We start from the raw sequence: 17,475 nt of genomic DNA, 5'->3' as shown, positions 1-17,475 counted from the left end.
CATAGGACAACACATGTCTAATAAGCACCTTATTCTTAATGCAAGGCAAGAACACGCTTTGTTCAGCATGAATGAATTCTTTTCAGGCGACAAGCGGGAAGTTTCGTTTGATTATCGGGTCACGTGATGACTTCTCTGAATGTACCACAAATGTCACTTGTGCAATTTTAGCACATTCTATCGTGTAAACTAAATCAAATATAGCTTTTGCATATGCCACATGAAAATTCATTTTAAATTAGTACTTCTGTTATGCTGTGCTTTCGTTTATCATTATCAATAGCACTCAATTGAGTTATTTAACTACGCGCACCCCTTCTTGTTCAACCCTAATGAGACCGCCCAACACGATGATGTAATTCGCTCAATGACACACGAACGGCCATTTTGTTTGGAAGTTTGGGGGAAGAAAGGAGTAGGAGATTACGTTCGTTGTTTAATTTACCTTCGAGAAAAGATACCAAAATTATCTGCGTTGAATTCCACCACGCAACGCTTTAATACGCCGATTTTTTTTTAAACCACAGCACTGAGTCCAAAAATACTGACCCAGTTACCTACGTGGCATCGTAAAGCAGGAGCGCGAAAACAAGAAGCCATTCATTTTGCAAGCGTGGTCGGCGTCTGTGGCCTTTTCTTATGGCCGCTATCTCTAAATAGATTTTCGACTAAGGACGTTGTAGATCTGCAAGCCGTTACCTCGTTGATTGCAAATTATTGCTATTTTGTTTAAGTGTGTTCGTGGCGTTTCTAAAATTTGCAAAACAATAATCATTTGCTAATATTAGCTTACGCTAGCTAAAATTCCAGCTAGCGAGCTAACGTTAGCGATCAAAGGCAGCTCTGACGTAGCTATAAGATCGTATAAGAGGTTCTAACTGCCCAAATCAAACAAATATGGCAGAATTATACATTCGTGTCGCGGAAGATGAAAATGAGGAGCCAATGGAGATCCCATCTGAGGACGATGGCACGGTGTTGCTATCTACCGTGGCAGCACAGTTCCCCGGAGCGTGCGGCCTGCGCTACCGGAGTCCTGTTTCTCAGTGCATGCGTGGTGTCCGCTTGGTTGAAGGCATTCTGCACGCCCCTGAGAATGACTGGGGAAATCTGGTCTACGTCGTCAATTATCCTAAAGGTACAGTATTTGTGCAATAAAACTATTTGTTTTACGGGTGGTTGTTAGCCTACTGATCACCGTGCAAAAAGGTTTTTATTTTTATTATCCTAGTTAGCTCCGGCCGTCTATAGGAGCCGATTGAGATCCCACGTTTAGGCCTTGTTATCCGAGCCGGTAAATAGCTTCCGTGTGCGATAGATTTGTTTGTAGTTAACGTTAGCTGGCCCGTAAACAAAGGTTCGCAAACCCTCATTAGTTTACCATTGGACGTTTGCACATTCGTTTGGTTGTTCAGTTATCCAATGCAAGTTTTAGAATCTCTTCAGTCGAGCTTCTTAGCAAAGTTTGTTAATCACAAATGTAACCTTAGCTACCTAAGGTAACCGAACATCTGCTGAATGAAAATTCTAAGGGCTGCCCGCTGAAATTTCAGATAACAAAAGGAAGATGGACGAGGTCGATGCCGCATCTGCTGTTAAGATAAAGAGGGGTGTCCAGAAGACCTCAGACTTGATTGTCCTTGGTTTGCCCTGGAAGACGTCGGAACAAGACCTTAAGGACTACTTTAGCACCTTTGGAGAAGTCATTATGGTGCAGGTAACGGGATTTAAACAATTAACTCAACATTTGTTGGAAATTATGCTTTTAAACTAAAAATTAAACTTGTTGTATATTTGCATACAGCTCTGGGTTTGAAATTTCAGTAACTGGAATTAAGTTGTGCCTAATGTGCGGCTATATTTTGATCTCCCCTTTCCATTTAATTGCTCGCAGGTTAAGAGAGACGTGAAGACCGGGAATTCCAAAGGGTTTGGCTTCGTACGGTTTACAGACTACGAAACTCAAGTGAAAGTCATGTCACAGCGCCACATGATTGACGGCAGGTGGTGCGACTGTAAACTTCCCAACTCTAAGGTACATCACTTCCCAAACTGGGAGTTTGTGATTGTCAGTGCTGAATCCGTCTGTTCTTTGGTCCAAGTAATCACTTTCTTTTAGGCATGGTTGCTAGGTTATAACGGGACCCGTTTATGAGTCGTATTCTTTGCATGCAGTCAGAGAGGTGTGTTGAGCTACACAGAATTCATCTTTCTCTTTTTTTGTTTATTTTGGAATAATAGCAAGGTCCAGATGAGCCAATGAGAAGCAGAAAGGTGTTCGTTGGCCGGTGCACAGAAGACATGTCCGCAGAAGAACTGCGGCAGTTCTTCATGCAGTACGGGGAAGTCACAGACGTCTTCATCCCCAAGCCCTTCCGGGCTTTCGCCTTCGTCACCTTTGCAGATGACCAGGTGTGTGTGTTCACATTACTAATTCAGGTGCTGCGGTGTTCTACGCTAGCGTTTTCCTCTGGGAGCACATGTGCTCCTAAGTTTGGAACATTTTGGAGCACACCAATGCATCCCAATTAGTACGAGTGCCCCTAGATTACTTTTTCGGTTGGCACAAATACGTTTTCAGAAGCAAACGCTCCTAAAACGGGAGCACTGTAGAGCCCTATATTGTGGTATGGACAAATCTAACCTTTTGCGTCTGTCTGTGTGCGCACATGCACTCTGTGTTCTTCGTCCCCAGGTTGCCCAGTCCCTGTGCGGAGAGGACCTGATCATTAAGGGCGTCAGCGTGCACATCTCCAACGCAGAGCCTAAGCACAATAATAGTAGGCAAATGATGGAGCGTGGGGGGCGCTTTGGGGCGGGAGGGTTCGGGGCCGGGGGTTTTGGGAGTAGTCGCGGGGGGCTTGGGAATAGTGGTAACAACAACATGGGGAGCGGGGTGAATTTCGGGGCCCTTAGCTTAAACCCGGCGATGATGGCAGCCGCTCAGGCCGCCCTGCAGAGTAGCTGGGGCATGATGGGTATGCTGGCTAGCCAGCAAGGGCAGACAACCACTTCTACCACTGCTGCCTCTGGTCAGACCAGCGCCATACGCGAGCAGAGCCAGGCCCTTAGCTCTACCAACAACAACAACTACGGCAGTACCACAGCGGCCAGTTTGGGGTGGGGCGCGGGTTCCAATTCGGGGACCACTAGCGGGTTCAGTTCGGGATTTGGCTCCAGCATGGAGTCCAAATCTTCTGGCTGGGGGATGTAGAGGTCTGTCTGTATGAAGTGTTCACATTTCTAGATGATATGGTAAGTATTTTGAAAGGTATTTTTGTTTTTAGTCATATCTAACGTCCTCTGTTTTTGAAATACTTTTTTGCCTTTGGTTTTGTAAAAGAAAGCTGAATGTTCTGGTACATTTGACCAAATCTGTACAAGGTTAATGTACAGTGGTTGAAGTGCATAATTGTCAGGGTGGTAAAACTACAACACTATTTGTGTAGTTTGTTTTTTTGTTTTTGTGTGTTACTGGTCTTTATCCACATTATGTGGCGAAACACCTGATACTTTATGCATGTTGTAAATGGTGATATTTCAGAGATTTTGCATGAGTATCACTGAAAATTTAAATACCCTCTCAACCACACTTTGTAATGATTATTTTCAATGAATTAGGAAGAGAAGTTTGTTTAACCCTTGTGTGCAGGTTGTTTGCAGTTTTCTTTTTTTGAAAAAAAAAAAAAAGTTTTACGGAAAAGCCTTCATTAAAATCTCTTCTGCAGTTCATCACCTCTTTTCCAATTTCCCGGGAAGGAGCCCTTCGTTGGCAGCAATGTTCGAGCAAGCTCAGTTTCAGTTCCCTTCTCCCCATGTGTAAATGCTTTGCCATCAAAGAACGCAGCTTCACTCCGCATTTACTGTGTTAGACGGTGGGTGTTGCCTTTTTATCCAACTTTTCATGGAAAAAAAAAAATGACAAAACAAAAACCAATCTTTTGTCTGCACTGTATCGCAAGTTTTAACGCTTTTGGTGAACATTGAGTGGGATTGTTGATGGCCAGGAGTGAGAGACTATGAGAGTATGAGCGAACGGAGAGAGAACAAATGAACGAACGCAAGTGTGATGGAAAGAACTGGTTGTGCGATGATGATGATGAAAAAGCGCCAGATGACTGCGAGATGTGGGAAGAGAACCTGTGGCTTTGGTGAGCGAGTGTGAACGAACGGGAGCGGCATTTGCAAGTACGAGTGTTTGATCACCTGAAGGACATTCACTATCTTTGGGATCCCTGGGGTCTCTTCTTCCCATACCCCCTCTCCCCCCCCTCCCTGTTTAGTATAATGATCAAGCTTAAAAGTAGTAACAAATGTAGTGGAATGTTTAGCGATATGAATATTTGTATCCTTTCTTGCTATATTATCTGATGTGAATGCTGTATGGCGTGTGCTTTATTTTCCTCCTTGTTATCGACCTGTAAGTGTGAACATGTGATTTGATGCTGGTGACGTCTGTGATGAGGACACTGGGGGAGCTTGAGGGGGGGGTGGCGTGTGAGGCGGTGCAAGTGAGCTCAGTGTGTCTCAAGAGGGGGTGATGTGGTGAAAGTGTAAGATTCCCTATAGAAAGGTTGCTTTTGTTGTGTTTTGAATGCAATTTTATATGTTGTGAATCAAAGGGAATACCCAAATAAAACTAATTTGAATAGGTAATGTATTTGATAGTGACTTTTTATTTTGTATCTTATCTGTGGATTTAAAAAAAAAAAAAAAAAAAAATGAAAAGGAAAAAAATTAATTGAACTGCAAAAATCCTTATTCAATTCGCATGTGTAGGGACCCTCGGATACCGCTGACCCAGGTTTACATCTGAACGCAGAGCGAAGTCAGTTTTCGGGAGGCTGAAGACCGGAGTCAGCGGAGTGTTGGTGGTCCCATCACTAAGCTAACAGTGGGGGCCGCAGCCGATTGCCTTATACCTGAAAAGGGACTTCTTCACTTCACTGTAACGGGATCCCTGGGAACTCATCTCTTAAAAAAAATTTAAATGGACAATTGGAAATTAGGGAGGAGGTATTCATTCATGCCTTACGAGAAAAAAAAACCAGTAAACAAGGCAGGGCCAAATACTGAATTCTTGTTCTTGAAACGCTTGTATAGCCGATTATCCATCCCCCCCTCATTCCCCTACAAGTGACTCTTAAAGCATAAAGATGAAAGTGATTTTTTAAAAATCTTTGGTCTGTTAATTTACTTCTGTGTACTCTGGCATACTTGTCAAATAGAGGACTTGTGTTTTCTCTCTACAAAAACTTGCATTTTGTGTTTAAATGCTTTGACCCACAACAGCAATTTCTGTAATTATAATGCAAAAACTTACATCTTTCATTTTTTTTTTCTTTCCTAAAGCAGTATGTGGATCCTGCCATTTTAGCTGCTTAGATTTCGCCCATTATTGTGGTTAAAATGTTAAATATTTCCACTCGGACTGGTAGGACTCTACTTGTTATGCTGGCGCTGTGAAGGGGGGAGGGGGTGGGGCAATTGTATGACTTGTATCACTTTCGCAGGGTTGGGGACATTGACAATGCACAGCTAATAAAACCTGCCACCAGGAATCAAATCACCTATGTATCACATTTCCTCAAGTCTTTTAGTCATTTGAAATGTAAAATAAACTTGTAAAATTTTCATCATTTGTTTTTTTTTTTCCCCCCTCCCTTTCTCCATCAAATTTGCCTCCATTGTAGAATTGACTACATTTGGCATTTTTAAAATTGTAGATTAAGCCTGTAGTAAGTCAAGAGCACATTCGAAGCAAGTTATACAGGAGTATAGTATTCAGAAAGTCAAGCAAGAGCTATACATATCTCTTGCTTTACTTTCAGTACTTCAGCATTTTGAATGTGAAAACTGAAGTGTGGTACAGCTGCTTAACTTTAGATTTCCTGTTTATTCCTTGTTTGTGGGTGATGGGGTGGCATCAGAATTTGCTTTGATTAGACCGATCATAGGCTCAGGTGCATTTCTGTGTTCTACCTGTGGAAAAATGAGACAAATCGTACAGCGCAGGCTCAACCTTACGGGTTAAGCCTCTGTATTGGCCTTGGTCATTTTAACTTACTGAATAATGGGCTGAAACACCTTTATATTAAGGGGGAGGCTCCCCTCCCCACATAAAGAAAAGATACCTCTGGAGTCAAGGCAACCGAGAGAGAACCAATCAAAACCTGACTCGTGTGTTTACTATTGAGCCCAGGTTCTCTGCTTTCGATAGAGCCAATTGGCTGGGGGAAGGTCAGGTGTCGTTCAAATGGGCTGCCAGTTGTGACTTTTAAAGGGGGGTCTGTATTCTAAGGATTTGCATGTTCTGTTAAGAAGGGGGTGCCAGACTAGCTCTGGCGGGCTGACCATGCTTGTTTTGCGTTAAGCGCTTCACTCAGGTAGCTACCTATCATTTGCTTAATTTGGAATCATGTTACTTGTTTTGAAAGTTATGAATCACGTTGAGACACTAGCTGGCCTGTGCTCAGTGTTAATTGCTGGATTTCTGGATAATTTTGTTTACATGCATTCATTTTGACCACTTAAGCTTGGGTGAAGCCAAAACCAGCATGTGTGTAGCCTGCCGTTCCAAGTTTGACACCCATTCACTTGAATCCTACATTTGTCATATTTTCACTTTCTAAATGAAATTGCAGTAATATCCTGATTTCAGGAGACCTACAATGTTTCTTTAGGATGTCTTAATTGAAACTGACCTTTTTTTTTTTTTTAAAGACGTTATTACAGTTGCACTTTGAAATCTGATTGATCAGCTAAGGAAATAATTTTCAGACAGCTGAATTCAGATTGCTATGTGTAAAATGGGAGATTTACAATCAGTTTTACAAAGCAAGCATGCATCCATGACATCAGACATGTCAGTCAGCATGGTGTGAAAAGAGGCACTCAACGATAATGGTGAAGGGGAATTTTGGGTCCCTGAAAGACAATGAAGTTGATGTGCTTGCAGTGACTGAATAAATTAACCAGATTCTGGCATTGGCTTGTGAAAACCTATTCTCTGTACACAGCGGGAACTTTTAACATAGGAAATCACAGATCTCAAGGGTGTGTCGTCCTGGCTCCAGAGCTACCATTAAAGTAGAAAAACTGGTTCACAAGAGGAATAACAAGTGAAGTAATGACTTGACTTAAAAAATAATTTCATTAACTCAGATGAGGTAGAGTAAAAAATTGGGGAACACTCCAATCTTCCTGATAAACTGAGACATAGAGTCATATGGGACACCATACAAAGTCTGATTGCAGAGCTGACTGGCTATACTATATATTTCAGAATATTTTAGTTTGTTTTTAATATTTACCATTTAAGTTAGCTTGTTAACTTTTTAATCATGATTTGTGAAAGCCCAAATATAGGTGCTCCAAGTGACATAAAGATGATGGACTGTGTGTTAAAAAAAAGCGCCTTCATATCTGGATGAATATGAAGTAATGTGTCCTCAAGTCAGTGTGTCCATGGATTTCAAGTCAATGGCAATGTACACAAGTGATCTGCTTCAAGTGGTACTGCTGTCAGCCAGTTTGCACAGGCTTTCCCCAATCATTTACCAAAATTGGTACCGTCTGACATTTAAATGTGTGCTGTTCCAAGGCATATATTGTTAGCTTGATTAACATGAGCTTTATAAATGTATAGTATTGCATTCCTCTAGTCAAAGGGCTTTGTGAATGTAAGTTAAAAAGTAAACACCGCAAATTCTGCACCTGTAGAATTTGCATTTATGGTTTTATTGATACACAGTTCTGTGTATTTTTTGCAAAAACAAAATAGATGTTTTTGCAAATAATGTGTAAAACGATCATTTACAGCAGTAACAAATGGAATAGCATGTGCTCAAGAAATGAGCCTTGAGGCACACCAGTGACCTTTTGACTGGAATGTCTAAAGAATCTTTACCTTTAATTAAGAATCATTCACTTGTACAAGTGGATATCTGTGTACTAATTCAACTAAAGCAAGATGGTAAACCTTTAGTTTGGCTGACAGGCCTGTTGCGTCCACCTGATAACACTAGATGGTAACTCCTGTCAAACTCATAACAAGTGGAAGTTCTCATGTTGAGAGGTGAAAATGCTGCTCTTTTGTAAATTTAAATGTTCAAAATATATTTACTCTTGTTTTGCTCAAGTTTGTTCTGTGCTTGCATGAAACAGATTTCACTTGTGCAGTCTTCATAAGTCACACATCTGGTATTTCAGTGAGAAGGAGTTCAATAGGCCATGGGCGTATTTTGAGCAATTAATAATGATTACTGAATATTTCAAAGTACAAACCAAAAGCGTTATTGGAGTTTCCCATTTTTGTCCCATGGTTATATACATGGTATTGTGACAGCTGTCTTCACTGATTTAAAATCTGTACATCCCCCACACTACACTGCAGCATGATTTTCTCTGTTTTCATTCTACATCACAAGATGATTTTTAAATTTTTTAAATATTAAGTTTAGTCATAATGTGCATTATTAGGACAGAACATGTGGCAGGTAGGCACTGGTTACCTTCCTGAATCAGTGGGGTATTTTGATTAGCTTACCGTAACATATTATCCTGTTTATTTATAATATGGTTATTTACAAAGCATTTTAAAATATTTCAGTGGTAATGTCTGAATACCAGTACACAAGCCCCCTCAATGAGGAGCTAGTAATAATATAATTAACTGCTAATATACATTGAGTTGTTGAAAGTGTTATATTTGATAAATGTTACATAATATCTAAAATGTTGGGTTTTTTTTATTTATATAGTAATTTTTGTGTTGTATTAAGAGATTTACATTGCTGGACTAGCAAAAGAATAATTTTATCTCCTGAGACCGGGACCATGTTTTTGTGTGCATTTTTATTTTCTCCTTGTTATTTCTAACTAGTAGCACCTGATAACTATGGAAACTAAGCAATGTCTTTGAACAGGAAGTTTTTTAATGATGTCCTTGTGATGAGGACACTGCGTCTACATTCACATAAAATTATATATGATCATTTACATTAATTATAATTAATGCTATTTAAATTTCCTTCTACTGAAAAACACAAGAAGGTCACCAGTGTGTATCAAAGGTTAATGTCAATGTTAAAACCTTGCATTGCATACAAAAACTGATGTCTGATGCAGCAGTGAATCTTTGCATATTTCATCATATTTGGATCTCTATTGCACCACCATGGGGTTGGATTGGGAAGCATTCAGGCCTGGAGTCTTGATCCTACTGTCGGTGCCCATACCAATTTTCCTAACTCTGAAAGGGTCTTGGATCATTAGCGTTTTTGTGATAAGCTCCACCCACTGCAAATTCATTGGATAGTAAGTCAGCCACATTTTGACATAATTACAAGAAAAATCATACCTGTGTAAAGTTATGTGAGTTGATGCAAAATGCCAAATTTCATGCAAATTTTTCATTTTTGTCACAATTGTTAAGTGGTTTCAGCAGATTCTAATTGGTGAAAAATCAAATATGTATGGCAGGAATATGGGTTCTTTGAGGCAAATTTGTTCTTTGTGAGGCAGGACATTTACTGACATGAGTTTGTAGTTCAAAGAATGCAGGAGTTATAATTGTTTAATAATTGCAAATTCAACTGCCTATCATAGTACCTTCAAGTGAACAATCACCACCAAATCTGGTACTGTATTGTTGGGTTACACCTTCAAGGAAATACAGAGTTTCATAAGGATCATTCAGTGGTTTAGGAAGAACTCTTGATGAGCAAATATAATACAAAGTGGTGGCCAATTTAAGATGGCACCAACCCATAAAGCACATATGTTCCTAATGAGGCCTTTTGTTAGTGTATGAAGTTTCACATCTTCTGCAAGGGAACTGTGGTTTGTAGTGATTTTTTAAATTGGTAAATATTTGGATCTCTATGGCGCCACCAAGTGGTTGAATTGGGGTAACTCTTTAGGCCGGAGTCTTGATCTAACTGGTAATGCACATACCACGTTTCATCACTTAATGTCAAACCGTTTTGGAATTAGCATTTTTGTGATGCGCCACGCCCACTCAAATTCAATTAGATCGTCATTTGGCCATATTTTGACATAACTCGCTCAATGTAGACTAGTAATTATACATGCAAAATAAAATACACAAGTTGAATAGTGAAGCGCCATTGAAAATAGTGAACTATAGTGAACTCTGAACTTTAATGTTAATGAAGACATAATGTCCCCAACATAAAAACCTGATACAGTTTCTTAGTATTGTACTCTTCCTCGCTCTTCTCCCCTACAGTATGCGAATTGTGATCGACGCCATCTTGTTTTCAAACAGTACCGAGGATTGAGCTGCCAGCTTGTGCAATTAATAGTGCCAAGCATCTTTATCTGATTACAACTGTTGTAAGTTAAGAGGAATATTGTGTAGAGCTGAGGGAAGCCAAAAGTTAATAGGTCTTAAAAACACACTTTCGTGGGCTGCAATGCTAGAAATGGACTGATTTTTTTATTAAGCCACACCCCCTTAAAAAAAATTTTTTACATAAAAAAAAAAAAAATCTCGGCCAGCTTGCTCAAACTAGCACTTTTGTTATGTAGTTATTTACTTCAGGGTTGATATAGCATGCTATGGGTTTAGCTAGCTAGACTTCAAATTTGTAATTACTATTATTAGCATTGATTGTATTATTATGTATTGTATTTGTGTTATGGCTGAAGTAAACTTGCATTCAGTACCAGTAATTCTTCAGTGATGTTGCACCATAGACTGTATAAAAATACTTTTGCACATTCGCTGTCTGGCTTGCACTGTAGCTAACTGGATATAGGGAAAATGAGCAGCTAGCTAGCACTAAGGTGGTACACAGCTACGAAAAACGACGAAAATTTAAATAACAAAATGGCTTGCCATGTTATCATTACATTGTAGTTCAAGTCGCTACGTAAAGTTCACTCACCAAGACCTCTGTCCAACACACCACAAGTTCTCCTCAGACCACATCTGAATCTCGTGTCGACCCCCGTCAATTCTCATAATTTTCAGTATATACCTCGTCGGCCTCCAGTGTTGCACGCTGTGTTGCCTGGGTCCAGCTCACTCGTTCAAGGTCACTTCCGGGGTTTTGACCTCTATCAGGTTTTTTAGTTGATTCATTACCGAACAAAATCGAGTCCATCCGTAATCATAAGCATCAATTTTAAAAAGGATGCACTTCCTGCATTGTTTTCCCACACGTTATTTCACTGGGGGTTATAACTTAAATGTTATTCTTTAATGTAGCTTATTGTCATCTACTGCCATTGTATAAATGATAAGCCTGAGCATAGAAGTGCCTATTTAAATCTAGGTTTAAAAAACGCACCTTTATGCTCAGACTTGCAATCAATTACAGTCTGGAGTTAGGGTGGGAGAAGCCTGTAGTCATAGAGTATTGTGGGCTGGCATCCTTTTCTTACTGTCACCTGTCAATCAGCTGTGACCCCATTTTACATGGGCTAGCTCTTGATAGAGAGGTATGGTTGTCTCCCTCTCTTGACTGCATGGGTGCTCAATCCCTGTCCTAGTAGCTATGCAGCTATAGATTACTCCTGGTTGGGCCACTTTGTAATCCCAAATTCATGCCCCTTAATGATACTTTATTATACTCCCTGTTGTTCAACTGCACATCCCTAATGGCCTATTCAGTTTTCTTCCCCATGCTGCCAGCGGGGCTCTTGCCCCAAATCCCAAGAATATCGTTGTCTGGACTCCCCCAACGCTGCGGTCCAGCCTCCTTTCTCGTCGCCACCTCCACCCTCCCCGCCGTCACCCAGCCCCGCCCCTCATCTTAACCGCCATTTTAGGATTTTCACCTAGCTGCCACTAATTTGATCAATGTGAATGTTGGCTGACTGACCGTGTTGGTTATTTAAATGTATACCCTGAGCTGATCAGAAGACGATGGGTTCCCCCTTGAGTCTGATTCCTTCAAAGGTTTCTTTTCATCTGTCACAGTTTTTCCTTTCCACTGTTGCTTTAGGCTTGCTCCTGTAGGGGTTTAGGCCAGGGTTGTCTGTGAAGCGCATTGTGACAATTGTTTGTGAAATGCACTATATAAATAAATTTTGATTTGATTTGCTTTGATCTATTGTCATGGAGCCTTCAGAATTTTATTTACCAGATAAAGCTCTAAATGCTTATCCATAAATACAAATGGCTTATTATGAAAATATTCAGGCTGAGGAGGAAGGCATGATCTTGAAACATGTATAAATGTTTAGCTATTTTATATGAAGGGAATATGTATTTGAAACAAGTACACACATCCATCCGTCCATACATTATCTATACTACCCACTTATCCTGGTTGGTCAGGGTCGTGGGGGGGGGGGGGGGGGGGGGGGGATGGGGGGATGGGGGGGGGGGTGCTGGAGCCTATCCCAACACGCATTGGGCGAGAGGCAGGAATACACCCTGAACAGGCCGCTAATCTCTCACAGGCCCGCTTACACATGCATACTCACACACACGCAAACATATGGCCACACAAAAACATCCATTACTCATACAGTCGCAGTTTAGCAGTTTATTCACACTGAGATGAGATGACAGCCGTAACAGGCCCTCGCCGTGGCACCGGTGGCAGCGGCTGGATCTTGGGCGGCATTAGCAGGAGGAGAAGGTCTTCCAGAAGAAGTTCTTGCAGGGGGAGCGCTCACGGGGGACGGGCCGACCGACGAGGGACCTCTCCCTGAATTTGACCCGCCGCTGCTGCTGCAGGTCACTGTCCAAATCAGTGTCCTCCTCCTCCTCCTCCTGACCGCTGAGTTCTGGCAGTCCCGACAGCATCTTCAACAGAAAGTCTATGTGCTCCTGAGCCAATGCCTGGAACAGAGGTGCAATCTTCTGTATTAACTACAGTCCCTGGCAACGAGCCCTATGTCCATAAGATCTACAGTCAAGGTTGTATAAAATGACACCGCTTGATTTGAAATGAAAAAAAGCTCAATGTGTAATTAGGGAACTGAAACTCCTAACCAAAAGGTGGAAAGTCCAGGGATCAGAAAGTACTCCCAAGTGTTTCTTCCGACCATTTCTACCTCCTGGCTGAATTGTGCTAAGTAGCAAATCCAGGGGATTGAAACAAAATACTGGGGAGGACTTTTACTTTCTAAACCTGCATTTTGCACCTCTGCCCATAACTAGAAATAACTAGCAAGGTTGTAGGATTAATGGCCGAGTGAGCTCTTGCTGTTTGTCTGACTTGGTTTATGATCTGAATTGCTTCAATAAATATTATCCAGCTTGAATAGGTTGTCTGTATATGTATCGTATTAACCTAAATGTTATTTATAAATACTATCTATCTAAATTATATATAAATTCATATTAATAAACATAAAATTAAAACGTTAAAAAGTTTATTTAAGGTTTATTATTGTAAATAGAAATTTCATCATGTCTAAGGTCTGATTTGTGACAAAACATTTTTTTCTTCTAATGGATAATGCAACTGCACTTCAATATCTTCATACTCTGTCAAGTCACAAGGGCATCTTAAGTGAACTAATCATTGTAGCAGCCAAGCAGTAGTGGATTAGTGATAATCATGGTTTATTATGTACATGAGCTCCCCTGATGTCAGTCTGCATAGTACTCTTCTGTGACTTGCGACCACAGAGTTTGGCTGCAACTGAATCATTATACTTAAACGGTCACAAATCTTCCCATTATTTCGTACAGAATGCTAGATAGATAACAAACCTTTAAAATAACTTTGGAAAATAAAAATAACTTTTCAAATCTATCCACATCAGACTGGCATGAGCTAATTTCCACTTTGATAGACAGATTCAGAAGACAATTTCTGTTCTTTCGTAAATCAGAATCACGCCCTGCTGTTCAAGAGTAGAACGCGTGTGCCCACTTACCCCATTGCCCAGCAGCGCCAGTCTGTCTCCTGTGGGCAGTGCCCCAGCGCGCTGACCTCCCCATGAGATGAGGATTAGGGGTACGAAGTAGCTCACCAGCAGGTTCATGGTGCACCCAGCAGACAATCTCAGGAGTCCTCTCCTACACCCGGCTCTACATATATAGACCCTCACGCAAGGAGCTCTGACGCACTGCATAGCAGAGGCAATTAGCAAAATTAAGCAGTTTGCAATTAACCCCTTAAACCACGCGTTGGATATTTCAATTAATTTACACATAGCTGATTTACATTTGATCCCCATATATTTATCGGGATTAAAAAATAAACATTTACATACCGGTGGTGCTTGTGTTTCCGCAAAACACACAATGCTTCTGACACACAATGGCACAAATATAATTAACTCTAATTATAATTAAGGAGAATGGTTATGCAATCCACTATGTTTCCAGGACACAGGTTCGGAGAAAAAAAATTCTACTTTACACTTTAGCTGTGATGTTCCAGGATGTGAGTTTGCACGATTTAACCATCAGTTCCTGTATTAATACTTACACATCACTCAAAATCTATGTACGCAGTGCATATGAATAAATCCACATCTCAACCAAATACAGAAAACAAGAAAAGGATTATATTTGGTTACCTTTTAAAATCAATTAATAAGAGCAATGCAACCTCTAAACTGGAATTCCTTGGGTCACACCTTAAAGCATTCAAAACATTTTTTGAATTACAAGTGTAAAGAGCACTTGAATAAAGTAAAGTCAACTGCCACCATTCTTTCGGTGGTGGAAACCCTAGTCAGACGTTGAGGTTCAGTGATCTCAGGCGATCTCCCCTCCGGGTTGGGCATGCATTATTGAGGAGCGAGTGGTGGAACTGAAGAGAGTATCAACTGTCCGCGTGCAAACGGAATAGTACACTGTGGGGAGTAGGATGAGTCAGCCGTGGTACATCATCATTCACTGCAAAGTGCTATTATATTCTTATAGGTTCTAATGCATCCTCCACAGGACATTGGCAGTCATTAGGGATATGCCACACGCTCGGTTCTGAAGGAGCTTTTAATCGCAGAGATGTTCTTTCCTGTGGCATAATTAAACCGTGGGCAAGAGCGGGCCTTCAAAAACCGGGTCGCACATGCATTCAAAAACATGCATTCAAAATGACGGGCGTGTGGGGGAAGGAGCATTAACAAGGCCACTAAGTAGGAACAGAAATACTGGGCTACGTGGGTTGTGACATTTTGTGAGCACCGAGTCTGCCAGTGATGACCCCGCTGTCAAATGTGTGATTACATTTTATTTTTAATAAATCTTAATGATGGCTGCATCTGTACACGGCCGCAACAAAGATGTTATTGAGCTTCCGGGTGCTCAACACTAATTTGACAAAAGATGTCCCTCGACAACACTGTACATCTTTATGTTCTTCACCCAAAAACTTTTGAGACGTTTCTGTCCGGCAACATGTTTTATCCAAATCTTTAAAGACAGTTATGTGCCAGGTACTATGGGATTTTGTGGCATCAGATTTTAATGACCAGAGAGAGCCAGGACCTCTTAGGACCTCACAATGTCACATCCAAAAATGGCGTCCAAAGAGCCTCCAACAGTGCACAGGGATAATCAAATCATGGTTTTCCATCCTCCCTTCACCTGGGAGTCAGGTGTAAAGACAGCATGGCCAATCAATAGCGCCAATTGTTCAGTTAATGCCCAGGGAGGATAGAAATCCAGGGATGGATTTGGATTGGAGGGCCATATTTTTTAACCCTATACCCTAGGGCAGTGGTTTTCCTGCATAGTCCAAAAGAAGGGTGCCGCCTCCTGGCCCACCAAAATACCTCTTCCAGCAGCAACTTCGAGTCTATTCAAAAGCAATAAAATATTACCGAACATGTTAACCAACACAGGACTGGACTGAACGTTTGGATGCAGAATGTTGCGGGTATGGCCAATTAGACGGAACATACTGCCTATTGAATAAACCATTAGCTTCCCCAGGAAATGACCCAACCAAGTAATAACCAATGCTAACCCTGCTTAGCTACAGCGGGTTGATAAGATACAGGTATGAATAGTGGTATAGCCACTGGGGAAGTATAGCTTTGACTCCCAGCTGGGTCACTGCCATTGTAGCAGATAGTAATGTTCTAAATTTGAATTGCCTAAAAATGTCCCACTGACTATATGTGGATAATGGGGAAAATTGTTCATTTCATACACAAACGTGCACACAGCATGTTACGGGCCATTAGTGGCATTTGCATATTAAACTTGCAGGGGTCTGCCGTGCGCTGACCCTGTCGTGCGTGACATCACCAGGGGTGCCCCAGAAAGATTCTCTCCAGGCTCGCTCATAATGAATGCATTTCATAATATAGAAATGTAAGTTTTTCTTCCAGTTGTTTTACGCTCTGAAAATTTAATTCTGACCATATCCATCACTTCACACCACATGCGACGCACTCATGCACACATCCGCAATATAGCTATTCAATTTGAGCATAATTTCAACTCTTCAAATACAATCATCACACCAATTATTACTTCTCTTAATTTTGTTGCGTAAATTGTACGCTATCTAAAATGTCAAATTTCTTGGACTTTTAAAAGAAGCTACAATAAAAACAGTGATTTTCCATCTTAAGCACTTTTAAAATATTCCGATTTTTAAATACCAGTTCAGAGAATCAATGCAGTTATGCAAAAGGACGCGTGCTATTTTAGCCAATAGGCATCCAAGTGTTCTTCAAAAGAAATAAAACACAAACTTGATGTTGTGGATGCAAAAAGATCAGAAGATATAGCACAGAGGTGTCCAGCACTTCCTCCTTACTTCTCAAACTCATGACAAACCCTCTATCCAATTTGCACACAATAACCTGCCCCTTATGTTGCATTAGTACTTCAAAAGCAACAACTGCCACCTCTGAGCTTCCGATGCAGTTAGAAGTCTTTTTATCTTCATGTGGACCCTTCGGAAAAAACTGACTCGTTAGAGAAATGTATATAAATGTATGTAAATTTTATGCAGAAAAATATTCAGAATTCATTAGCTATTAAATATTTGTTAGGCTCACAGACATATTTCAACTTTAACTGTATACTAAGTCAATCAGTGGCAATTGCAATGTGAAGGTTTGAGGTGTGTGATCTTGGGCTGCATTCGTTAATGGGCCAGCGCAGTGAATAGATGCCTTATTCACACGACCCTCGGCTGGTGCCTTTTCCAGGTGCGCTGTGGATTTTAAACATGAAATAATTAGGGTTACAGGATTTTTGATTTCTGATTCTGATTTTCTCTACGTAATAGCGCGGTAAAACGTATGCTTCTTCATGCGTTTCATTCGCTGTACAGGCTATATGGCAGTGGTGTCAAACTCGTGCCATGGAGGGCCGTGTGTATGCAGGTTTTCATTCCAACCAATTAATGCTGCCTTAATTGAGTCCAATTACATTACATTACAGGCATTTAGCAGACGCTCTTATCCAGAGCGACTTACACAACTTTTTTTTTTTTTTACATAGCACATTACTCATTCAGCCATATGCGTTTAACTACATTGAAGCACAGAATATAAGAAAATTTTTATTTAGAC

The 17,475-nt window shown here is 40.8% G+C and overlaps 1 protein-coding gene and 1 long non-coding RNA gene across 5 annotated transcripts; one reads left to right on the top strand and one right to left on the bottom strand.

Moving 5' to 3' along the window:
• Positions 1-366: 366 nt before the first annotated feature.
• Positions 367-6,987, top strand: tardbpl (TAR DNA binding protein, like). 4 transcript variants are annotated; one of them, XR_004761429.1, is made up of 7 exons: positions 368-1,138; positions 1,554-1,717; positions 1,895-2,035; positions 2,242-2,412; positions 2,696-2,780; positions 3,729-3,875; positions 4,823-6,987. XR_004761429.1 is itself a non-coding variant. In XM_035381396.1 (6 exons), the coding sequence occupies exons 1-6, from the start codon at positions 898-900 to the stop codon at positions 3,821-3,823; spliced, it is 897 nt and encodes a 298-aa protein (XP_035237287.1). In that variant the 5' UTR covers positions 368-897; the 3' UTR covers positions 3,824-4,722. The 4 variants fall into 4 exon arrangements, 2 of the variants coding, with proteins under 2 accessions (XP_035237286.1, XP_035237287.1); XR_004761428.1 differs by having other exon boundaries at positions 4,780-6,987; XM_035381396.1 differs by lacking the exon at positions 4,823-6,987 and having other exon boundaries at positions 3,729-4,722.
• A 5,519-nt stretch (positions 6,988-12,506) lies between these two features.
• Positions 12,507-17,237, bottom strand: LOC118208682. Its single transcript, XR_004761616.1, has 2 exons — positions 13,867-17,237; positions 12,507-12,820 (listed from the first exon to the last, which is right to left on the bottom strand). It is a non-coding gene; the product is annotated as an uncharacterized LOC118208682 (long non-coding RNA).
• Between the last annotated feature and the right edge of the window lie 238 nt (positions 17,238-17,475).

Source organism: Anguilla anguilla, chromosome 11 (assembly GCF_013347855.1).
Source record: "Anguilla anguilla isolate fAngAng1 chromosome 11, fAngAng1.pri, whole genome shotgun sequence".
In the NCBI taxonomy this organism is placed as follows: domain Eukaryota; kingdom Metazoa; phylum Chordata; class Actinopteri; order Anguilliformes; family Anguillidae; genus Anguilla; species Anguilla anguilla.
Note: the sequence above shows the minus strand (reverse complement) of the source record. Positions and strands in the feature narration are given on the sequence as shown.

Coding starts and splice junctions, on each gene's coding strand:
- tardbpl (XM_035381395.1), top strand. CDS start 898: ATGGCAGAATTATACATTCGTGTCGCGGAAGATGAAAATGAGGAGCCA. Junction 1,139..1,553: donor CGTCGTCAATTATCCTAAAG/GTACAGTATTTG, acceptor CTGAAATTTCAG/ATAACAAAAGGAAGATGGAC. Junction 2,413..2,695: donor TCACCTTTGCAGATGACCAG/GTGTGTGTGTTC, acceptor CTTCGTCCCCAG/GTTGCCCAGTCCCTGTGCGG.